The sequence below is a fragment of the Macrobrachium nipponense genome, chromosome 24 (assembly GCF_015104395.2).
Source record: "Macrobrachium nipponense isolate FS-2020 chromosome 24, ASM1510439v2, whole genome shotgun sequence".
Lineage (NCBI taxonomy): Eukaryota > Metazoa > Arthropoda > Malacostraca > Decapoda > Palaemonidae > Macrobrachium > Macrobrachium nipponense.
The window spans coordinates 77697975-77724010 of record NC_061091.1 but is presented as its reverse complement, the minus strand read 5'-3'; the positions used below and the strand labels follow the sequence as shown (position 1 = coordinate 77724010).

Genomic DNA, 26036 nt, shown 5'->3' with positions numbered 1-26036 from the left:
TAATCATAACTAGGAAATACGTACAATGAAACTAAAGAAAAGGTTGAACCTACAAACGTAGCAAATAATGAAACAGTGTGATGTGTGGAGAACGGGTTCGTCTGACGACTTTGACAAACGTTAACAGTAAGGCGTAGTAATGTACACGTCATTACTACGCCTTACTGTTAACGTTTGTCAAAGTCGTCAGACGTACCCGTTCTCCACACATCACACTGTTTCATATGCTACGTTTGTAGGTTCAACCTTTTCTTTAGTTAATTTATTTTGCTATCTTTGTTTTCTTTAGACTTCTTTGTATTTCCTAGTTATGATTATTTTTATATTTTTATACATATGTGTGAGATGTTACACATGCTACAAAAATGTAAAGAAATCATAACTAGGAAATATAAAAAGACAGCAAAATATACTAGCTAAAGAAGGGGTTGAATTTTTACATACGTATATGAACTTGTGAAAGGGTATCGTAAAGTACTATCGTAATACATATATGACAGTAAGAATATGCACTAAGAATGGTAATACAATGGTTTTAATGATAATGAATGTTAAATAATAATGAATTATGACTTAAATATGATAATATAAGTAATAATCTAAGAAAATGTTGATAAAATATGACTTTCAGATGATGTCAATATCATTACACAATATGTATATGTACGATAAACTCTACGGTAATTTAGCAGACTCGACATGCGTCCAAATCGAGTTACGACTTGTTTTGCAGAACCAATTGCGGTCGTAAGTCGGTCACTACCTGTAGTACTATGCATACCCTTTAATGAAATGTGGAAAAAGCATAAACATAAAAAGCTCTAGCAAAGTCAAGACACCTACCTACCTTTCTCTACACATCCCACATTGCATTTCCACCCTCTTCCAGCCAAGGAAATGGCTTCCCTATTCCACCCATCCTCCAAAACAACCCTTTTCTCAGCGCGAGTTCTACACAGCCTTATTGCCCTGCCTCTCCCAGAAACTTCTCCAGGCCTCCACACCCACCCCCCTTAAAACTTTCTGTCCCTTCAAGTTACAGGACCGTGAGTGCAACATCAAGTTATGGCACTGCAAAGTGCTGTTAGCATCAAGAACACTACTAAAAAGTAGCTGATCATTTTGTTTTAATGGAATTGATGATTTTTCACTTCGCCTCATATCACATAAGCTTTACTTGTATGCCTGTGTGTTTTTGTGCGTGCTTGTGTTTACTATATCTACTACATGTAGTGCTTCATGTATGTTGACATCACTGTCTCAACATACCTTTTTGCTTTGCTTGATTTCCAACACAGTATTTCATCAGAAGTTTCTTTGACTCTACATATGATTATCACACATATCATAATAGTATACAAGAGAATACTCTGTCACTGTATATATACCATCTCTAAATATTCTATCACTGTTGAATTTCATCTCTCAATATATTCAAAATACAAATCTGCAGATGGTGTCAGCACATTGTGCTACTTACAACTTGTCTGATGCCATCATCCAAAGCGGAGTGTGCATAATGCATACCTTATGCACACGTTTGCTTTTATCTTTAGGTTTGTAAAATTAAATAATGAGAAATTATAGTGAAAATATACATGAGAATAGCATAAAATAAAAATAAAAACAGGAAGGAGTGTGTGTGCACGCTATAGGCTTCAACATTTACAAAACCTCATGTGTTGTTTCTCTCTGCGTGTGTGATATCTCTCCTATTCTTTAGCTCTGTGGTTGATGTATTATTTATTTATTACAAGTTACAGTATACATTATTGAACATATCCTAATAAAAAAAAGTAACTACACACTAAATGTCAGCTAGCTAGCTTCTCTCTCTCTCTCTCTCTCTCTCTCTCTCTCTCTCTCTCTCTCTCTCTCTCTCTCTCTCTCTCTCTCTCTCTCTCTAAACCAAATTTTTATGAAAAACTTAACAGATGAGGGAGAGAAAGAAGGAAACAAGTGCATAGTTTCCTTAATGCAATGTAAACATACAACAAAAAGACTGAAACATATGCATAAGCAACATTACATAACACTATAAAATAATTGTAGCTAAGCTAGGCTTTCAAAATTACATTACGTGGCTTCATTCAATTAGAATTGCTGACTTTTATTAAAAAAAAAAAAAATTTAAGATAATTCCATACATTTAACCTACACTTTTTTAATTTCATTTTGTTTGGGAACTTCAAGCACTCATAATTCACTGTCATAGTCTGCATTACCCACTGGAGGCAGAGGAAGTAGCTGGGAGGAAAGGGACACGATTTCTCTCGTCAACAAATTTGGTTTCTGACCAAGTTGTAAGGATGAAACTCAGCCATAAAGCAAGGAGTGTCATCAGTTAGCCATAAAACAAGGAGTCTCTTCAGTAACTAGTAAAAATCTGTTAACAAGTTCTCCTCCTGAGACAGAATTTGCTGCATTTGATTTGATCTTTTAAAATTTCATTGTACAGTAATAGTTTTTTATGCTGTGGGAAAAAGGATGTTCCAGACTAAGACATGGACATATTTCATCACGTCTTTTATTACTGTTCAATCCAACTTTAATGTGACGGTGGGATTTGTTAATCATCTCTGAACAGTTGCCCATAATCACAGTTTAAGCTAGTACACTCTTTCGCTTAACAAGTCAAACAATGAGCTTTCTTGACCTCCTTTTTGGGAAAAAGGCATGCTTGCACGCTGGCAATTACTACAGTATACTTGTTAGTAAACCCATGGTAAACAACATCAAAATCACAACATGATTTCTCCCTTATCTTCGCCCAACCCTTACGCTGCTTAATACCTCTGAATATTCACCAAGCCAAAAACCATAATAACAAATACATTTCTTAAAATAACCAAATTTATGGAAGGTCTTTCAAAAGTAAATTTTCACACTCACCATCTGTGGTCCTCTCACTTGGCTGCCAGAGTAACCTTCAAAGGGTCTTCCTAGGAGGTTGCGTTCACTACCCTCCCAAGAGTTCTGAGAATGTTACCAACAAAATAATAAATTTAAGACTTGAGAAAGAGAAGGCAGTAACATATAAACACTGTAATAAATATATTAAAGACAAAGTTTCCCATAATTCTATTTCTCCAAGACGGAAAACCAAAAAATGACAATCAAATTTGTTTACATTACAGAAAACAAACATGAACCAATGGTGATGAGTATCTTGTCATCACCCTTTACACACAAACCAACTCAGAAAAATTCAGAACAACTACTTTCAACCCTGACTAAGAAACTCACCCCTTGAAGACCCGATGTGCCAGGAAGAACGTGTGCAACGAGATCCTCCATCGTTTGTGGTTGGCTGGTTCTTATAAAACCCGTGTTTTCAGATTTCCCTGATATATTGCTGTTACTGTGATCCCCAGCTGGAAGAGGGTAACTAACACCTGAGTCAGATTCAACAGATCTAATGGATTCTTTGGTTTCTTCAGCTTCTGAATAATCATCTTGGGGTTCTTCCTTAACTACTCTATCATCCACAACCAACTGGAAAATAAGAGATAACAATAATAAGAGCAAGCAAGGCGTATTTAGATAAATGTATGTGTCTTAAATGTATCGAGAACATGATATACTTAGGCTTAGGATTAAAAAACAGGCATAACACATTAAGAAGACAAATGTTGCAAATGGAGACAAACCCTCCCAGTTTAGTTACAACTTTATTGAAAATTTCAAGAGAAATATAGATGACATTTTTTTTATGTGGCAGGAAATTATGTGACGATGTTCCTTTTCCCAACCGAACGTGCATCAACTAGTGTACAGGACAATTTCCATCTTTTAAAAATTCAGTTGTAAAATAGTTGCCTTTACTTGGTACAGACCCATCACTTTGCAGCTGTATGAGAGAGCGTCACCTCTCTTTCAGAGAAGAAAAAGAAGAAACCTTGTTGTCAGCATATCTGACCGCTCTGCAAGTCTTGCCTTTGTAGCAACTGGAACAGGGGGAAACTTGCTTGAACTGGACACTGAAGTTTCAGAGACTGGAATCCAGTGAAATACTAAACAACTGTCTGAAAGTCCATGAGTTCTGGGAACCGACAACTTAGGCTGCAAATATGACACACAGGCCTCAACTCCTGAGATGGTCAACACTCCCAAGTAAGAAAGTTCCATGCCCTTCAGCTGGAAGACCTGGCTAAAACCAGAGCAATAGCCTTTTGCAGCTGGAATTACCCAGGTTTAAAGCTGCCGAGGGCCTGCTGGATAGCCTCCAAACTTTAAGTCGAGGGTCTCGGAATGGAGGTACCTCAGCATGAAGGGCTGGTGGAGAAGAAGAATAGGCATTGGGAAATCTCTCTGGGTGCCTCAACCAGAAAAGAAAGCAAAACAAGTCACCTCTTGAATTGCACATTCTCATTCTGAGACCTGGAATCACCAACACTTGGAAAATCAGACTGAATGGTACAAATGTGGATGTACCCAAATGGTCATAGGGGTACTAGAACAGAGAGAGAACTCAAGGAGCTTCCTGTTTAGGCACATGGTAAAAAGAATGGGTCCTGGTGTTTTCCAGACACTGAAAAGCTGCTGTCTTGCAAGATATGAACTGCTCTTTAAAAACCTTCACCCTGCAAGGGATGTACCAGGCTGGCAGCTTCATGGCTTGGTGAACTACCCAAAAGTTCATCTAACTCATTAACTGAAAGGCAGGAGACACTTTCCATTTATTGCTGTATGCCACAAGTCATGTTATCATCTATATAAAACAGTTCTCTACATCGATCCTGAAGTGACTGCGAGACCAATGACACTGCTCTCTTCTCCAAGGTGTTGCTGTGCAAATGAAGGGTGTTTCTGTAAACACAAACATAATTAGGTCCTAAAGGCGTGCATCCAATTCCTCTTGCAATGGGTCCAAAAACAGAAGTATCCTCAGGGGTGGGGAATTAAGCAAAACTTCTAAGAGGTTCCTGCTACCCAACCCCCAGGCTAGGCCTTCCCTCATTTCCTGGTGGGAGTACTGGAAGAGAGGAAGGGCTACTGAAGGCCTGCCAATGCTACTTCAGAACATCACTGAGGTGAGTGCGCATGGAGACGCCCAAGAAGCGTAAGCTTCACAGGACAACCTGTCAGTCAAGCCTATTGTCCATCTCACAACAGGAATTACCCTAAAACCCCACAACAGTTGCTAACGTGAGTCTGAAGGGTGATTTTCACTGCTGCTACCAATTACCAATAGCATGGGAGCATCCAGTGTAAATAGACCATACTTGGCAACAAAGTGAGCACTCATATGAGCAACTGAGGGGTTGTTCCTAGTCCAAAGAAGAGAGCTTTTGAACTGGTAACCAGGCCCTTTCCAAAGTGGAGAGCATGAAGCAGCTGCCTCTGCCAGAATCCAGCACCTTGACCTGTACTTCAAGAACAAACTCATTCAATAGAGAGATGTCAATGAACTGCCTTCAACCTCCCACTGACATCACCACCAGGGCAGGTAGGCAACAGAGCAAGCCATGGGACTGACTGGTCATCTACAACTTTTAGTGCATTTTTAAATATCACTCTCACCTTTCACCACCAGGGACAGAGCTTTAAATGATCCTGGAACGCAGGCCATGAATATGATTGGTATACTGGAGGAGAGAGTACTAGTGTGGTCCTTTCAAAGGTAATCTGTAATCATCCTAGAGGGCACAGCCTAACTAGGGTGCCATGGTCTCTTGTTGCAGCAGTTGCATTCATACACTTATCATATTGTTTCTACAAGGCAGACCAAGAGGAGCCCGGCAAGATATCCACTCTTACAGTGAGCTTAGAAAAAGTCTAGGGTAATGACAAATAAGTGGGGATTCCCCCACCTACTGACCAACCACCACATAAGAACTTTACTACCAAACTTCAACAACTTTTTCTAGCTTGTGCCTGGAATACATAAAAGGCAATGGTTTGTATTTTTGTATGAATAACTTAAGAATAAGGAAAAGTAGTATGTGATTTAGGAAAACCAATAACAATTCCAAATTGTTTTTGACTATGTCAGTATCCCCATTAGAATATGGAGAAGACAAATATGATACCTTATCAAAGTTATTATTATTATATATACAATATAGCAAATAAATTCCAAATAACTATAAAATGTAACAATATTCACATAAAAAAAATTCTAACAGAGGAAAGTTGGAAATATGTGAAAGGAATAACGTAGAAAAAGAATGAAAACAGATACAAATCTAACAGGAAAGTGGTAGTGGAGTTTTCTTTGTTTGTATGTATGGTGTTTTTGCATTGCATGGAACTATGGTTATTCAGCAACAGGACCAACGGCTTCACGTGACTCCCAAACCACGTCAAGAGCGAATTTCTATCAGAGAATATTTTGAAAACAGGAATGAAGAAAATGAGCACAACCTGGATGATGTCAAAACACTATGCAGACCAAAATGTAATGCATGAGGACTGCTAGAAGCAGCTGGAGCATTGGTAAGTTCATCAAACCTGCCAAAGGAATGAAAAGGATCATATGAAAGAGGAAGAGCCCTAGGTAATAACGACATAAATGGAAAATGGGCCCAGTAAAATGTGGAAACTTGAAAAATAAGACTGTTCAAGTAGTCTATGAAAATCCAGGCAAAAATGCTGGAAAAAGAAAAAGAGAAAAAACCTGTAAATGAGGGTCAAGTTGGTTTCATGTTAGAATGAATGATTAGAAGTCATCTGGTATTGTGACTACCTGGGTCAGAAGTCATAAAGAGAACCAGTTTTTAATGAGGCAACTACTTGAAAGTAACCAGAAAAGAGGAAGAGTTAAGACGGTACTTGGCAGAGTACTAAGAACAAGATGGTACTTGGCAGAGTACTAAGAAAAACAATTTGGTGGGAAATATGAAAACAGATCTGGTACCAGAAAATCTCATAAATCTTAGGATGTTACTGAATTGTAACACAAGATCTAGAGTAAAGCCAATGACAAGCATTTTCAGAGGGACCTGAGATAAATGTTGGTATCTATCAAGGATCAATCTGAGTCCCCCAGCTGTTATGCAGACAGCTCATGTTGACAGCAAAATCTGGGGAAAGGAAAGGACTGAAATCCTGAGTAAGAAAAGTAATGCTTATTATAACTGGAAAGGACAAGTAAAAAGTACAAAGACTGAAATGTATAAGACCATCATCCTAATCTGGGAAAAGGAAGAGGTGGAACACCATGTTGTGGTGTAAGGGCAAGGCTTAGAAGAGGTGGAACATTTTAATTACTTAAAAGTACTGAACTGTGAAGCAGGCATTGCCATAAAAAAAAAAAAAAAAAAAAAAAAAAAAAAAAAAAAAAAAAAAAAAAAAAATACCAGCAGCCACAACTCATACATCATGGAGACAAGAGCCAATGCTGGACGACTCATGTTTTTTTTTTTGTATGCAATTTTTACATTGCATGGAACCAGTGGTTATTCAACAACGGGGCCTGACGGCTTTACGTGACTTCCGAGCCATGTCGAGAGTAAAGTTCTATCACCAGTAATACACATATCTCTCACACCTCAATGGAATGGCTGAGAATCTAACTCGTGGCCACGCTAGAGTACTCTTATGAGTAAGTATCTCAAAATGAACAGAGCAGAAATTTACAATGCTTGTACAGAACTAATCTAAACAGGAAACATCTGGATACTAACAAGTAGAAGATATTTGAAAATGTGTCACTACAAAATACAAAATAAAGGAGTTAGTTTAGTTGCCTGAAAGTTGTAGTATCTAGGAGGAAAACATAATCAAATGGTTGGGTCATATGAGGAGAAAGGATAAGAAAGTATCAGACTGCAGCAGATGATGTGCATGAAGGCACAGAAATTATGAAGGGACAGCTGAACACCAGGACCATATGGGAATTAGATCAAGAAGTATACAGACAACAGAGAATTTAAGGGACTTGTTCATTTCTAGAATATTAGAGGAAAAGCTATATTAATACAATGAAACCTAAATATATCATAAGTTAATCAACCACTGAAATGGAATACAATCCTACATTCATTCATGCTGCATACCTCTCTGTCTGAGGATTCTGACGCTTGTGCGGTGGAGAGTCCTGATCCCTTCGTATTTGACTCTTGAGCAGGGGACTCGTTTGAAAGTTTAGTCACCTCAGACGCTGGCTCTACGGTTCCAGAGTTTGGTGTTCGAGTATCAGGGCTTGGAGGAATGGGACTGGTGCTGGGACTTGGTAAGTTAAGGGCATCTAGAGCTCTTGGTGATTCTCTGTATGGCTCTCTGAAACCTATGTGAGGTCTTGATATTTCCCTATCCCGCGCATTTTTATCACTTAATAAATAGGATGTTCTTTGGGGCACTGATAAAACTTCAGGTCTCAAACGTTTCGATTCGGGTTCATCACTCGACCTGCCTATGTTTCTTTTGTTGTCGTGAAATGTCTCGTGCTCGCTCGGAGCTTCGTCTGGCACAGCTAAACCTTTGATTCTCAGACACTCGGCAGCTTTGATGAGGCCTGACAGTTCTGTCTGGAGGACATTCACTTCTCCAACATACATGTAATTCAAAAGTGCTTCCAAGTCCTCATGTCTAATATCTTTCAACACAATCACCGGAGTTTTACACATAGGACTTGTCCTTTCAAAGATCTGTTCAAAATAATCACTACATGTTGCAAGTACTATCTTATGTACTGGGTAAAATTTCCCATCACAAGCAAGGGTTACGTCACAGTATGACTCCTGAAATGGAAAATTTTAACTGTTTATAACTGGGACAAAGCAAAACAAAGAAAAATTATTACCCGGCACCCATGCAATAGAGAATGAATAAAAAAAATCTAGAAGCCAAAGCAGAATTACAATAAAAAAAAAATTCCAAAAACAAGTGTTACGTTGATACGTACAAGACTATAAATGTTTTATTTATTCAATACTACAGCAGTTTGTACACAACTGAATAAATTAACTCGGTACTGAAACCCTTCTACATGACAAAAAATGATATTGTTAAGATACAATAAAGTTGTGTACATACTTACCTGGCAGATATATACTTAGCTATAGACTCGGTCGTCCCGACAGAATTTCAAAACTCGCGGCACACGCGACAGGTAGGTCAGGTGATCCACCATTCCCGCCGCTGGGTGGCAGGGTCTGGAACCATTCCCGTTTTCTAAACCATAATTTCTCTTCCACCTGTCTCCTGAGGGGAGGATGGGTGGGCCATTAATCGTATATATCTGCCAGGTAAGTATGTACAAAACTTTATTGTATCTTAACAATATCATTTTTGTACATGAAAACTTACCCAGCAGATATATACTTAGCTGATTGGCACCCTTGGTGGCAGGTAAGAGACAGCTAAAACAAAATAATAATACTTAAACTAAATACATTAAAAAACAGGGAAAAAACAACATATGTTCTTGGATAAAATAATCCATGGTTCCTACCTGATTGGGCTGAAGACTTCATGATTACTGTCGATGAGTCTGCCTGCCTCAAGAGTCCCAGCGAGGTATGGACCTATGGCTGAATAACTCTTTGGATCGTGTCAATGGGGGCTAGCCCGCTTACGCGACAGAGCCTACTCTGGATCGTACCAATGGGGGCTGACCCACTTACATGGTAGAGCCTTGACCTTTGTCATATCAATGGAGACTCTCCCTCTTACATGACAGAGTTAAGGTTACTATAAGTAATCACAAGAAGCACTGAAGCCAATCCCGATCACCTGACCATGTTAGTACTGTTATAATCTATGAATTGCAAGAGGGTTCCCTATTCCCTCTGACAATCAACCAATAAAAACAACCACCAATAAAAGATAAATTAAACACTAAAGTAAGTTACGAAGATTAGCCTCAGCCCCTTCTCCCAGCACTGAATTCGCGATACGCTCCCAGAGCAAAGCATTGTTTTCGTAAGAAATTTTTAACGTCTCTTAGGTCAATAGAGGCAAACACAGAATTACATCTCCCAAAACGTAGACCTCTAATAAGTGCCTGCAGAGACCATGTTTTGTGAAATGCCATTGACGTAGCTATGGCTCTCACTTCATGCGCTCTTACTCTGAGAACCTTGAGGTGCTCTTCATTGCAAGTAAGGTGAGCTTCCTTTATTACATCCTTTATGAAAAATGTAAGGGCATTTTCTTTGAAATCGAATCTTTTCGGATCTCTTACAGAGCACCAAAGACTTTCTTCTGTACCTCCTAGCAACGTTTTCTTCTTCAGGTAGAACTTGAGTGCCCTGATTGGACACAAAGTCCTCTCTAGTTCTCTTCCTGTTAGTGAAGAGAGTCCTTTTATCTCAAAGCTTCTTGGCCAAGGTTTTGAGGGATTTTCATTCTTTGCTAGAAAAAATGGTTCAAAGGAGCAAATCGCTGAATCCTTCTTAAAACCCACTTTACCTTTCAAAGCTTGCAACTCGCTAATTCTCTTAGCTGTCGCTAACGCAAAGAGGAATAAGGACTTTCTAGTTAAGTCTCTAAAAGAAGCTGTGTGAGACGGTACGAATTTTTCCGACATTAGGAACTTGAGGACCACATCCAAGTTCCAGCTAGGTTTCTTGATTATATGGTCTTTCGTGGTTTCGAAAGACCTTATAAGGTCATGGAGATCTTTATTATTGGTTCAGGTCATCTAGTCCTCTATGTCGAAAAGACTGAGGCCAGCATACTTCTGTAACCTTTCACTGTTGATACTGCCAGGTTACAGTCTTTTTTCAAATATAGAAGAAAATCTGCGATTTCAGTTACAGAGGTACTGGAATAGGATATTTTCTTCCTCTTACACCATCTTCTAAACAACTCCCACTTCGACTGATATACCCTAGAGGTGGAGACTCTTCTGGCTCTTGCAATAGCCTTCGCCACTTCATGTGAAAAGCCCCTTGCTCTGACAAGTCCTTCGACAGTCTGAAGGCGGTCAGACTTAGAGCGGGGAGGTTTTTGTGAAACCTGTCGAAGTGGGGTTGTTTGAGAAGATCGTTCCTTAGTGGAAGCGATCTTGGAAAATCTACTAACCACTCCAGCACCTCTGTGAACCAATCGAGAGCTGGCCAGAAGGGAGCGATGAGGGTCATTCTTGTTCCTTCCGAGCAAGCGAACTTCCTCAATACTTCCCCTACTATCTTGAAAGGAGGGAAGGCGTATGTGTCCAAGCCTGTCCAATCTAGCAGAAAGCTGTCTACTGCTACTGCTTGTGGATCCGAGATCGGGGAGCAATAGTTCTCTAATCTGTGATTCCTGTTGGTCGCGAACAGGTCTATATTAGGCCTTCCCCACAGATGCCATAGTTGTTGGCAAATCTGAGGATTGAGAGTCCATTCCGTGGGTAGGACTTGGTCTTTTCTGCTCAACAGATCTGCCCGGACATTTCTCTCTCCCTGCACAAACCTTGTGAGAAGAGAGATCTTCCTTTCCTGAGCCCAAATCAGCAGATCCTTTGCTGATTCGTACAGGGAAAAGGAATGTGTTCCCCCTTGTTTCTTTATATATGAGAGGGCTGTTGTGTTGTCCGAGTGGATTTGAATCCCCAGACCTGAGACCTGCTCCTCGAAATGAACTAAAGCTAGATGAATGGCTGTTAGTTCTTTCTTGTTTATGTGCCAGGACACTTGCTCTCCTTCCCAAGTGCCTGACACTTCTTCCGAACTAGGGTCGCTCCCCACCCTGAATCTGAGGCGTCTGCAAATAACGCTAGGCGAGGGTTCTCTAAGTGAAGGGAGATTCCCTTGCTTAGTTTCTGTGGATCTAACCACCAGCGGATATTCTCCTTGATTCCTTTCGAGATCGGAAAGGTTTCTCCCAGATTGTTGGACTTCCAATCCCATCTCTCCTTCAGATAAAATTGAAGGGGTCTTAGGTGTAGTCTTCCTAAGGAAACGAACTGTTCCATCGAGAAGAGGGTCCTCAGTAAGCTCATCCATTCCCTCGCGGAACAATGTTCTTTCCTTAAGAAGACTGCCACCTTTTCTAAGCAGCGTTACCTCCTTTCCTGCAAAGGATACGCTAGAAAATCCCGAGAATCCATCTGAATCCCCAGATAGACAATACTTTGCTGGGGAGTCAGCATGGATTTCTCGCGATTGACTAAAAGTCCCAGGGACTTTGTCAAATTTAGAGTAAATAAAAGGTCCTCCAGACATTTTTTCTCCGATTGGGCTCTTATTAGCCAATCGTCCAGATATAATGAGATCCTGATCCCTTCCAGATGTAGCCAATAAGCTACATTCTTCATGATGTCCGTGAAGACTTGAGGGGCAGTCGAAAGTCCGAAACACATTGCTCGGAACTGGAATACTTTCCCTTGGAACATGAATCTTAGATATTTCCTTGCTGCCGGATGAATTGGCACATGGAAATACGCATCTTGAAGGTCCAGGGACACCATCCAGTCCCCTGGACGAAGAGCAGACAGAACAGAGGAAGACGTCTCCATCGAAAATTTCTTCTTCAAAACAAAGAAATTCAGGGCACTGACGTCTAGAACCGGTCTCCATCCTCCCGATGCTTTCGGTACCATTAACAGCCGATTGTAAAATCCTGGAGACTGGAGATCTTGAACCAGTTCTACCGCTTCTTTGGAAATCATCTGTTCCACTGCCTGCAAAATAGCAAGCTTTCGGACCGGATCCGAGTATCTTGCAGTCAACTCCCTTGAAGTTGTCGTCAAGGGAGGATTTTCCCTGAAGGGGATCAAGTATCCTTTTTTCAGGATCGAGAGGGACCAAGAGTCCGCTCCTTCTGCGCCCAGACTTTTGCAAAGTGGAGTAGTCTGGCGCCTACTTTGTCTGGAGGACTCCCTGTTCATCTAGACTTCCCGAAGGACCTTCTAGATGGTCTACTCCTTCTATCTGGTCTGCGACCTCTAAGAGGGGTCCTAGAAGAGGAGGCACCTCGAAAGGGCTGTACAAAAGAGGGTCTCTCTCTTTTCTCGATAGGCACGGCCGGCCTAAACTTCTTGCTGAGTGAGTGAGGAGATCCTGAGTTGCCTTCTCCGTAAGAGATTTTGCAACCTCCTTAACAGTCTCCTGTGGGAACAGATGAGGTGACAAAGGTGCAAAAAGAAGAGATGTTCTTTGTAAGGGTGATATGGCTCTTGCTAGAAAAGAGCTAAAGACCGATCTCTTCTTTAAGACTCCTGTTCCGAAAAGTGAGGCAACTTCTACGGAACCGTCCATAACCGCTCTGTCCAAGCAAGCCAGGACGCTTGAAAGTTCCTCCATGGAGACAAAGTCAGTGTCCTGAGCTCTCTTAGCTAACGCTCCCAAAACCCAGTCCATGAAGTTGAAAACTTCTAGGGTCTTAAAGAGGCCCTTTAGAAGGTGGTCTAGCTCACACATGCCCCATGTTGCTTTAGCAGAAAGCAAAGACTTCCTCCTGGAAGAGTCCACTAGAGAGGCGAAATCCGCGTCTGCGGATGAAGGGATGCCTAACCCCATTGGTTCCTTGGTCTCGTACCACCTTCCCGGTTTACCTGTTAACTTGGAAGGAGGGCAGGAAAAAACTGTTTTGCCCGCTTCCCTTCTTGAGGTTAACCACTCTGAAAAGGTCTTTAAGGCCTTTTTCATACAAAGAGCAGGGCGCATCTTGACGAAGGAAGACGACTTGTGAGCTTTTGTGCTCGACATTAATGATCCTGGTGAAGGAGGATCAGCAGGATGAAGGGAGTCTCCGAACTCCTTGAGAAGCAAAAGAGAGAGCCTCTTGTAGTCAGAAACTGCTACATCTACGGGCTCCTCCTCTTCCGATACTTGTTCCAACGGATCCACTGAAGGAGACCGTTTGGGAGTGATCGGGCTCTTCCCGGGAGAAGTACTCCTTTCCCGAGAAGACGCTGAACGCTCGAACTTCTATACGAAGAATGAGGCTCCTGTCGGTCCGAAACAATCTTGCGCCTACTAGACTCTTGTTGTCTAGGCACTTGAGGTTCGCCAGACTCGCGGCGCTTGATAGGCTCCTGACGCCCTGATTCAGGGCGCTTGAATGGATCCCTGCGCCCTGACTCCTGACGCCTAACAGGCTCCTGGCGTCCTAACTCTTGACGCCTAACGTACTCCTGGCGTCCTGACTCCTGGCGCCCTGACTCCTGGCGTCCTGACTCATGGCGTCCTGATTCCTGCCTTCTAGCAGACTCCTGACGTCCTGAATCCTGTGGCTTGAGAGGCTCTTGACGCCCTTTCTTGCGTCCCACTGTCTCTTTGCGCCTGTCTGGCTCCTGGTCCTGTAGTCCCAAAGGATCCTGATACCTAAATCGGTTTAGTTTCTCTTCAGGTTCCTTGAACCTAAACCGATCAAGACTTCTGCTCGATTCACGGCGTCTCGCAGGAGAGAGGCTACGTTCTTCCTGTCTACCAGGATTCAAAGCCTTGCCCACCAGAGGGCGCTTTGGAGAAGAAAGCCTATAGGGCGAAAGGACTCTCCTGTCCGGAGAACAACTCCTGTCCGACGAGTCTCTCGACGAAGGCGATAATCGCCCTGGAGATTGTGGGGGTTCTCTCCTATACGAAGAGGGGCACTTAGAGGAACTCTTAACAGGGAGCGAAACATCTTTCCTCCTTGTTGAATCCTTAGCGAAGGAGCCTACTAAAGAGGCTAACTGCTCTTGCAGATTTATCAGAACTTCTTCAGCCGCATCTCCTTTTGGCGCCTTCCAGGCTCTCTTCAAAGGGCGCGATAGAGAGGCCGAACTCCATCCTCGTTTAGGAGAGGATGAGTCTGAGGCCGAAAAACACTCCCTTAGGATGCCTTTTCTGCGGCAATCCAAGGCAGCCTGGGATTTTACAACAGGATCTGCCGAAGGGACGCCTGACCATTGGGGATGTTCTGCATCCTCCCTGCGGCTTTCGACATTCCTCCTCCCCTGGTCCTGGGAGTTTGGAAGAGGTCTAGGCCTAGGAGCAATGAGGAACCGGTCAGACGCCCCCTCCACTGCACTGGGGACACTGCACAAATCACTATCACCACTCTTACCTTCATTTAGAGCTCGTAACTGAGCTTGCAGTTTCTTAATGGAAGCTTTAACATTTTCCCTCTCTGAAGAAGAATCTCTGGATTCAGCACAGGGAGAAGCAGCTGAGGCTAAGGGAAAATCGTTAGTAGGAGAGTTAACAATTTCTTGTTCTAGAGAACAAGATCTACTAGATGACCTAGCTGAAGCCTTCCTTACTCTATCTCTCTCAAGCTTCCTAACATATGAAGATAACTCCTTCCATTCAAGCTCTGTTAGGTTTTCGCACTGTGTTATTAAAAGAACATTCATTCTCTCTGCATTTAGCGCAAACACTATGAGGATCTACCGCCGATTTCGGTAGCCTAACCTTGCAACCTTCCCTACTACAAACTCTAAACATAGGTGAAGCCTTAGCGTCAGACATCGTGAAAGAGTAGCCAATACCAAAGTCGAAAAACAGTCCACAATAAGCGTATGCCAAGCCAGAGAAAAAACAGAATACGTCACCAAAAAACCAATCCAAATTCTCGGCAAACGAGTTGAAATCCAAGATGGAGGAACGAACAATAGGTGTTGTCCGTTCAACCGACAGAGAAATTATGACTTAGAAAACGGGAATGGTTCCAGACCCCGCCACCCAGCGGCGGGAAGGTGGATCACCTGACCTACCTGTCGCGTGTGTCGCGAGTTTTGAAATTCTGTCGGGACGACCGAGTCTATAGCTAAGTATATATCTGCTGGGTAAGTTTTCATGTACAAAAAATGTTATTGTTATAATACAATTAAGTTTGTTCATACTTACCTGACAGATATATATATAGCTGTATTCTCCGAAGTCCGACAGAATTTCAAAATTCGCGGCACACGCAGTGGGCGGCCAGGTGGTAGTACCCATTCCCGCCGCTGGGAGGCGGATATCAGGAACTATTCCCATTTTCTATTCATATTTTATCAGTGCCACTGTCTCCTGAGGGGAGGTGGGTGGGCACTTTAATTATATATATCTGCCAGGTAAGTATGAACAAACTTAATTGTATTATAACAATAACATTTTGTTCATGAAACTTACCTGACAGATATATATATAGCTGAATCCCACCTTCGGATGGTGGGAAGAGACAGAATAGGATTTTTTGGGAAACTAAATTAGTAGATGAAATACATCTTGGTTCCTCACCTGTTAGCATAGCCGACTTCGTGATTACTGTCACCAAAGTCTGCTTCTGCGTTACTAGAGTTGCCAGCGAGGTAGAGACCTGTAATGCTGGTGCGCTCTAGATGATCTGTCAACGGGGGCGTGACCACAATGTGACTAGACCATATGACCATACTTCTGAGGGCAACGAAGCTAAAACCACCACCTGACCTAACCTATCAAAGTTAGTTCCATAACTTCTAGGCTAAAGAAAAGGAACGCGCCTCAAGCGACCAACCCTTCAAAGTTAAAAGCACACCTATCCCTTTTCTATAGGATAGGATTCGTGTTGCTTGCTGCCCCCAATAATATATCTACGGATATGTATGGTCCTAGCGACTTACAGATCTCAAATGTCGTCTTCACATCCCGTCGGGAGTGTGAAGCGAACACAGAGTTGCTTCGCTAAAGCGTGGCACTCAGGATGTTACTGAGTGTCATGCTTTGTTGAAATGCTTCCGAGGCCACGCCCTCACCTCTTGAGCATTCATATTAAGAAAAAATCTCAAATCTTTATGCAAACATAATGAATGAGACTTCTTAAAAGAACTCCTGACTATAATGCCAGGGTGTTCTTGGACATGAACCAGTCTGGTCTTTTACGGAACACCGCAGATTGTCCGTTGACCTCGACTTTCTATAGTTTTATCAAGATAAAACTTGAGAGACCCGACAGGGCACAGGACTCTCTAATGCCCTTGCCCAATAATTTGTGCCATACCCTTGGTCTCCAAGCCTTCGGGTCAAGGGTTAGACAGGTTTTCGTTCTTATCAAAAACGGAAGGCTTAGAGGACAGACCGCCTATGTCCTTTAAAGCTAAAACCTCTGATGATGGCTAAAACCTCACTAACCCTCTTTGCCGTGGCTAGAGCGGTTAGAATGTTAGCCTTTCTGGTCACGTGTATTAAGTTCGCAGAAAGGATAGGTTCGAAATGCTTTTTGGCATCAGAAACTCAGACTACGTCTAAGTTCCATGCCGGAACCTGCGATCCAGAGAAGTTTCAAGATCTCCCCAGACCTCAAAGATCGTGAAGCTTTGTTGTTTGACAGAACCGAATCTCTGAGCCTAGAGGCCGTCAACAACATATTTGCATATTCTACAATAGTTAGGACTTCTAGCTTATCTCATACTTCATACGGAAAGATAGAACCATAAAGAAATTCACAGAGGTCGAGGTGGAGGAACAGTCATTTCCCTTCACTATCTCCAGAAACGGCCCCCTCCGATTGAACACTGAAAATAGGCAGCACTGCTTTGCCTTGGCCAAGAGACTGCCATTAATCTTGAAGATCTTATCGCTTCTCGATAGTCTGAACGCCTTCAGACTCAGAGAGGAGAGATATTAGATACTTCACTAAGTGACGATGTTAGATTACACTGATTCTCTCGGGAAGGGTCTTTGGACAATTCTCTGAATTACATGACCTCTGTGAATCCAACCTCTTAGAGGCCAACATGTGGCGACTAAAGCTAATCCTCTAGGATCATGAATAAGGGAACAACTTAAGAGGAAGCTCCTTCGTCTTCAATATTACGAAAACTTAACGAAAGGACGCCCACCCTCAGTCTCTCCTCAACTTTCGACATACTTCTAAGTGAGGATTACTCAGACGTCAGTAGTTGTTGCCTTCGATCGAGAAGACCCGCACGGACGGTGCACTAGTTTAACGAACCTCTTGAGGATCGTTACGTTCCGTGCCCAAGCCCATAACCAACTCTCTCTTCTTGAGCTATGAGAGAGCTGAGAAATTATCCGAGATGATTTGGGCCACTCGATCCAAACTCCACCCTTCGAGGAACTGGAGAGCCGACCAATTTGGCTTCCAATTCTTTCAGACAATGTGCCAGAACATCTGTTCCTCTGTTCGGATGTCTGGCACCCTCTCGCTATCACCCGAGGTGATCCTCAAGCCGTTGAGAGAAATTAGAATTATTACTAGATCTTTGATGCTATTCCAATTTCTTCGTGAGGAAAAATTGTAGAGGTCTGAATTGCTGTTTATTCAGGGAAAACAAGCTTCTCCAGCAAGGAAATGGTCCCAGCAAACTCATCCATTCCCTCACTCAGCCTGCTTCCTTCCCTAAATAAGGCTGCGCTTTGCATAAGCAGGAGAGCATAATTATAGTGCTATGCCGCGGTAGATTCGTACAGAATTCTGTTACCGTGCGGTAAACCCGCACCGAACAAGTATAAGAGATATCTTGTTGAAATTTTCTAAGTAAACGGAAGGCATGTTCATTCATGATTACTAGAAATTTCCTCAACCCGAGGCTAAAATCCATGATTGTAGGGCAGAGAGACGGCTTATTCAGCCATTCCCGCAAGGGAGAGAGAGTAACCAAACGCGCATGTCACCGAGCTAGCCGGTACTGCGTAGATCACAGTAACAGCAGCCTTGTTCATCGTCTCGCACTATCTGCCTGAGTTGCCAGCTACTCCTTTTACGAAGGGATAGGTATGAAATTATCGAGCAAAAGGAAACTCCTCAAGCAGGCATATTTTAAACGAAACAAAATTCGCTAAATACAGAAGCTGAGTTGGTGTTGTCGTAACAATACCTGAAGAGTTGTTCTTACTCCGAAAACTCTTGGAAGGTTGAAGGGAGTGTCAATTAAATACATTAGAACAACAGTTCTTTCGGCTTCTATCCGCAGAGGTAAATACGATATGCGTATATGACTTGACCCATGAGTTAGCAACAAAATGACGCAAAGATAAACTACGTAAGTATTGTAGTAATTTGGAACATCGAATTCTCTACTACATCTTTCCTCGACGAGGAAGAGAGAAAGAAAGGAAAACGACTGTCCACGTTCTAATGAATGAGACTTTTAAAAGAAACTCCTTGACTCTTTGCCAAGACTCTTTGCCAAGAAAAGAAAAGGAGTAATATTCGAATAGAGATCATCAAGAGAGAACCGAGGATCGAAAAGGACCGTTCATGTTTCTTATGATATTGGACATAAGACTTCCTGGATCTAGTCTACAAGTCTTTTTCTTACTCCCCGGATGAGCCTCTGAAAATGAATGAGAGCTCTTCCGAAATTTGTTAATGAGTTTATCCGCTTAAACGATAAAAACGTTAAAATCTATGTCAATGAGAACTACCCCATTTATGAGGGGTCCCCCACTTAAATGACAAAACGTTTAGTATCTTGACAATGGGGAAAACGTCCTTACTTGACAAAACTATTAGCACTTTGCTAATAGGGGAAAACCCTTTAACATGACCGAAAGTCACCCAGGAATCCGAGTATATAATCTTCCCGATTCTCAGAGAAATCGATGAAGAGGAAAGAGGGATCGAAGAAAAAATTCGGGTATGTCTCTCCGCTAACCTCCGAATCCTTTTTTAAAATTTCTGTAAAGGAATGTCCTGTGGAGAGTCCTGAAAAAACCTCCTCTTGACGAGCGTTTAGAAAGCGTCAAGCGTCCTAAGAAACGTCCTGAACAGCAAATAAGACGCCTTCTACAAGTCTTTTCTCTCGCAAAGCGTCCTGCCTAGCTTCCACCGAAGCGTCCTGGCGAATGTCAACAAAAGCGTCCTCATAAGCGTCCTCAAAAGCGTCCTGCTGAGCGTCCTCAAAAAACGTCCTGCTTAGCTACGAGCGTGTCTGAGCAGAGAACACCAAGTCTTCTGAACGACGTTTCAGAGAGGAACTCGTTGAGCGCCCTGATGCATGCAAGGCCCGCCAAGAGGCGTCCTGGCGAGCGACCTTGCCAACATCTCAATGTTATGACGAACCGCGTTTTGCGTGTGACGTTGAATATTTTCAAGGGACGTCCTCGATGCGAGTCTCCATGGAGACCGCACGCTGCTCCTGAAGTGTGTGAACACTAAAGGAAGACTTATGGCTTTCGTCTTCAAGACGGGCCTTAAAGACCTTCATACCTTCTTACAAAGACAGTGGCCGCCTGTGCGACAACTTGCGTCTTAGTAATGCAAAAGAACATCTCCAGAAACGCACTCAGCAAAGGAACGCCGAGCGTCCGAAAGACACCCTCGCAAGGTGCTTGCCGAGCGTCCTGGAGAATGTCTCTACTTATAGGACGTCAGCACCTCCAAAAGCTTCCTCACGTCTAAATTGCCCTTCTTATGCCGAACCAGAGACATAAGTGATTGACTGTGCAAAGCAGCTTGCCACAGTCAAACTTATCAGCTTGCTTTTTCGAAGTAAAAGCGAACGTACATAACGTATACGGAGCGCCATGAGGAGAGGAGACGAATACTGAGTTGCTCCTCCAAAAGGTGGAATCTAGAATGTCCCTGATTACCAAATTCTTTTGGAATGCTAGCGAGGTTGAAACAGCTCTAACTTCATGAGCGTTCACTCGCAGGAGGCTCAAATCACTCTTCTGGCAAGATGAATGAGCCTCCTTAATAATGTATAAATGATGTATAAATGAGCGTTCACTCGCAGGAGGCTCAAATCACTCTTCTGGCAAGATGAATGAGCCTCCTTAATATGTCCCTTAGGAAAAAGAGCCAGTGCATTCTTCGAAAAGGGTAAATGTGGTCTCTTTACTCTTTCATCCTCTCGTGACGAGAGAGAGGACGTGAAGCGTCCTCTTCTCTAAAGCTTCTTTAGGAGGCGCGAGTCCTTCCGAGAGCTCCAACCCCTGTGTGGGGAGGACGCCTCGGAGGACGAGAAGCAATCCTTCAAGATTCGTGCACGTGCTCGATCTTCGGCAGCCTGGGAAGCGACAACAGGACCTGCCGAAAGGAAGCCAGATCAGCATGAAAAACCCGTAACCCTCCTTCGGCTTTTGACATGCCCTCTCCCTGGTTTCCTGGGAGTCCGACAGAGGTCTAGCCTAGAGGCGTATGGGGCCGATCTGACGTTCCCTCCTGACGAGAGAGAGGACGTGAAGCGTCCTCTTCTCTAAAGCTTCTTAGAGGGCGCGAGTCCTTCCGAGAGCTCCAACCCTTGCGCGGGTGGGGAGGACGCCTCGGAGGACGAGAAGCAATCCTTCAAGATTCGTGCACGTGCACGATCTTTAGCAGCCTGGGAAGCGTCAACAGGTTCTGCCGAAGGGACGCCAGATCGGTGGGGAGCCCCCGTAACCCTCTTGCGGCTTCGACATGCCCTCTCCCTGAGTCCTGGGAGTCCGACAGAGGTCCAGGCCTAGAGGCATTATGGGGGCCGATCTGACGCCCCCTCCACAAAACACAAGGGGCACTACACTTCACAACACTGATTGGAGAGCGAGCACTTTAGTCTAAGATTACTTGATGTAATCCCTAGCAGACACTTCTTCTAGGCCCGTAAGCCATACCACAGGGTTAGGCAAAATAAAATCTACAGGAGGTTAGAAGGTTCATTATTTCTAACTTCTGTTTACTGTGGAGGAAAAACTCCTGATTCTAACCCGCTCTAAAATGCGTACATAAATCCTACTTCTTCCGTAATCAGTCACACATTACACTAATTACATTGAACTTATGCAAAGAAAACATGTAAACGTCATATATACTAAGCGAGTGTCTACCGAAAGTTCCGGTAGCCTCACCTTACCCCATGCAGACAACAAAGTCTGAAACTAGGCTAACTAGCTTCAGACATCAAATGCAATGAAAAATTTACGATAGCGTATGCCTAGCCACAAATCCCAGTCAATAATCGAAAGAATAATTAGGATACTTAAGCGGCTAATGAAGTTTCAAAATCCTAGGCGGAGGTCTGTAAACAGTTGTTTACCGACCGGCGACAGAAAAAATATGAATAGAAAATGGGAATAGTTCCTGATATCCGCCTCCCAGCGGCGGGAATGGGTACTACCACCTGGCCGCCCACTGCGTGTGCCGCGAATTTTGAAATTCTGTCGGACTTCGGAGAATACAGCTATATATATATGTCAGGTAAGTTTCATGAACAAATCACAATTTTTGAAAGTTAACTGTATTTTTCCTAACTAACAAACCTGAGATCCTTTACATAAGGAATTACTATTCAGCGCCAGCTGGACCGGTTGTAAGATTTACTAACAAGGTAGTTCGGCAGTAACTGCTTGTCCGATGGTCGGGAGTCCCACCCAACTGGAGGTAAACATACCACTTTGCTTTAGGCCCAGGAACAGAGTGAGGGGTGACATGAGGTGGAACTATATGTAAAAGGACCTCAGGTTTGTATAGTTAGGAAAAATACAATTTACTTTAAAAATTGTGATTTGTTCAGACACGTTATACAAACCCTCATTCCTTTACTTAAGGAAGACTCACTTATTGGTGGGAGGAATCTGAGTCTCGTGAACAGACTGGTGTTTGCCCAACCTGGGTTCCCTCCCTGGTCGTAAGAGCAAAGGGGGGGATGGATGGATTATGGAATTTAGGGCATAGCCCAAGAGCTGGGACCTATAAGATCACTCAGCGCTGAAATGAAAGTATGGCTAGATGGAAAAATGAGAAAGGAAATGAAAATGATAAACTGATGACAATCCTGCACTTGAACAGGACTGTACATCAGCAAAGGCCATTTTACTCTCCCCCCAGCATTCCAATCATCCAAAGTTATGAAAGATCGTTTTGGCCATGGGGCCAGCAAAGGGGGAGGAACCTAGCCTCTGTCCAACTGATCAAAGTGAGAACTGCAGGATCAGTGGCCAGACCTCTGGACCAATTCACAAGAGGGAGGCAAGCGTACCTCTTATGAATAGCAAGCAAGAACTTATGTCATAAGTAAGAAGCCAAATATAAAGCATTGGGTTTGTTTCTTACTGCTGTCTGCTTCCGGCCCCCCCTGCTAGGGAAGGGATGGATAAACGCTTCTATCCCTAATGAAAGAGATAGAATGGAGATTGGTTACGTAGCTTACCTGCACTTTCGTCCTGTCCAGCATGAGGAGCCAGTCACACTCTTATTCATTCTCCATTCATGTGATATCACAAGGACGAGATGCAACCTTGTCCTGTTCAGGAGCTGGGTAGGCTACACAACTTGTTGAGCAGCCACCATGGGTCCCAAGGAAAAAGTGCCCAAGGACCTATGGACAATATCCTAAAGGTAGAAGGTGAAGGTGGTCTGGTTGGACCACACCCCTACCTTCAGCACCTGTGCGACGGACAAGTTCTTGCGGAATGCAAGGGTTGGACCAATACTTTGTGGGCTCTCGGACAAAAGGTACTGGTGTCAGCACTCCTCTCGGAGTCGTACGCTTTCCTGATCACCTCACGAAGCCAGAAAGAAACAGTGTTCTTGGACACTTCTTTCTTGGTCACCCCGGTGCTAACGAAGAGGCGTCGACACTCAGGGCCGAGGTGTCGAGTTTTCTTCAAATAGCGCCGTAGCACTCTCACAGGACAAAGCAGCATCTCTTTCGTATCATTACCAGTGAAGTCCTCTAGGGAGGGGATCATGAAGGACTCTAACCTGGCGTCAGGACTGAAGGGTTCTGAGTCTTTGCTACGAAATCCGGGACGAAATTGAGCGTAAATGATCCCCATCCTATCAAGTGTTTAACATCAAAGGAAAGACCATGAAGTTCTCCTACTCTCTTCGCTGATGCCAGGGCCAGCAGAAAGACTGTCTTGAGGGTCAGATCTCTGTCTGACAAATGCCGGAGAGGCTCGTAGGGTCTATGAGTCAAACTCCTTAAGAAAAGAGTCACATCCCACCCCGGGAGCCTCAGTTTCATGGGTGGGCAAGACCTCTCAAAGCTCCTTATTAGGGGAGATATTTCCATGGAGGAGGAAATATCAACTCCTCGCAGCTTAAGGACTAGGGCCAGGGAGGCTCTGTATCCTTTAACTGCAGAGACAGAGAGGAGCTTCTCTCGGTGAAGAAAGATGAGGAAATCCGCTAACTGCAGAAGAGTGGCTCTGAGCGGAGAGACCCCGTCTACGACACCAACCACAGAAGAATGACCACTTTCCCTGGTATACTGCTGCAGAGGACTGTCTGAGGTATCCAGCCATCTCTGTTGCTGCTCAGCGAGAAAAGCCTCTCGCTTGCAAGAGATGGTGGATAACCGCCAGCCATGAAGACACAGGGAATGAACTGCCTGGTGGTACCGTTCTACATGCGGTTGACACAGCAGGTTGTGCCATGCGGGAATCTCTCGCGGTGCCTCCGAGAGAAGAGCCAGCAGGTCTGGATACCAAATGGCCTGAGGCCATTAGGGTGCCACCAGAATCATCTGAAGATTGCTGGTGACCAGCATCCTGCTGATCACCTTGAGAATCAGGCAGAACAGGGGAAAGGAGTAGACTATGAGGTTGTCCCACAAGTGTTGGAACGCGTCCTCTGCAGCTGCCCATGGGTCCGGTACAACTGAGAAGAAAACCTGAAGTTTTCTGTTGTGCCAGGTGGCGAACAAATCCACTACTGGACGCCTCCACAGGTCGAAGAGCCTTTCCGCCACGTCTCGGCGAAGAGACCATTCTGTCCCAATCACCTGATGCTGGCAGGTGAGCTTGTCTTCACTACATCCCTCTTGCCTGGAATGTATCTGGCTGACAGCTCTACCGAGTGAGCTACGGCCCACTCATGCACCTGCTTTGTCAACTAGGGTAACAGGAGGGACACTAGGCCCCCTTTCGTTGACGTATGTCACTACCGTGGTGTTGTCACTCAACACCACCAACTGTCCCATCAGTCGTTCCCGGAATTCTTGGAGCGGGGGAAACGCTGCCTTGAGTTCCAGGAAGTTGATATGAAGGTGCCTGTCATGATGGTTCCACACTCCTGCAACCAGCAACTCTTCCAGGTGTGCGTCCCAACCCTCGGTCGATGAGTCTGAGGAAAGAACCATCTCCGGAGGGGGAGTGCACAGGGGCACTCCTATTAAGAGGTTCCTGCCATCTAGCCACCAGGCCAGGTGCTCCCTTATTTCCTCCATGAGAGGAACCAGGAAGAACTGTGGATCCTGTGCCTGTGATCAGCACTACTTTAGTCTCCATTGAAGAGACCGCAGGTGAAGACGCCCGTGAGGGACTAGCTTCCCTAGTGATGACAGGTGACCGATCACGACTTGCCACTGCTGAGCTGACTGTCATCAGGCTGCCTCCCAGAACCTGCTAATCTGTGAGTCTGAGGGGAAGACTTGTGCTGCTACCGTATCGATCAGCATGCCCAGGTACTTTATCCTCTGCTTAGGTTCGAAATCTGACTTCTCAAAATTTGTCACGATCCCCAGATCGTGGCAGAAGTCGAGGAGTTGATCTCTGTCCTGTAGCAACTACGCAAGAGATCGCCAGGACAAGCCAATCGTCGAGATACCTCATCAGACGTATCCTGACTGAATGGGCCCAAGCCAATACCAGAGTGAACACTCGCATGAACACCTGTGGGGCGGTTGAGACCGAAACAAAATGCCCTGAATTGGTACACTGTCCCATCGAGGATAAATCGGACGTACTTCCTGAAGGACTGGTGGATGGGTATTTGAAAATACAAATCCTTCAGGTCCACCAAAAGCAGGAAATCGTTCTCCCAGATGGAATCGAGCACTGAGCGTGCCGTTTCCATCGTGAACCGAGTCTGGCAAACAAAACGGTTCAAGGGAGAGAGATATATCATTGGTCTCCAGCCCCCTGTAGACTTCTCCACCAGGAAAAGTCGGCTGTAGAAACCCGGTGACTGATCTTGCATGATCTCCACAGCTCCTTTGCTCAGCATGGTCTTCACTTCTTGTGTCAGTGGGTCTTCACTTCTTGTGTCATTGCTACGTCCCTGGCAGAACCGGGGACGTACGTATGAAGGTGGACCAGGTGTGAGGTGAGGGGTGGCCTCGACTCAAAGGGCAATAGGTATCCCTCCCAAAGGACATCCAATACCCACATCTTGGCTCCGTAGCGCTGCCAAGTTGCCCAATGGCTCGCCAGGCACCCCTCCACTTCCAGCAGCAGTTGAGGGGGAATGCCTTCCCTAGCGTTTCCCTCTCTTCCCATTCCGCTTAGCCCCTTTCCCGCGAAAGAAGGAGGCATGAGAGGAGGGCTGAC

General features: G+C 44.2%; 1 protein-coding gene across 9 annotated transcripts in view; it reads right to left on the bottom strand.

Moving 5' to 3' along the window:
* Positions 1–26036, bottom strand: part of LOC135205828 (longitudinals lacking protein-like) — a 222534-nt gene that overhangs the window by 173578 nt on the left and 22920 nt on the right. For all 9 annotated transcript variants that reach the window (XM_064237068.1, XM_064237072.1, XM_064237078.1 and 6 more), the window contains exons 3-5: positions 8001–8684; positions 3247–3495; positions 2893–2976 (exon numbers count right to left, since the gene is read on the bottom strand). In XM_064237068.1, the coding sequence (XP_064093138.1) occupies positions 2893–2976; positions 3247–3495; positions 8001–8684 (1017 nt within the window). The remainder of the gene's footprint in view (positions 1–2892; positions 2977–3246; positions 3496–8000; positions 8685–26036) is intronic.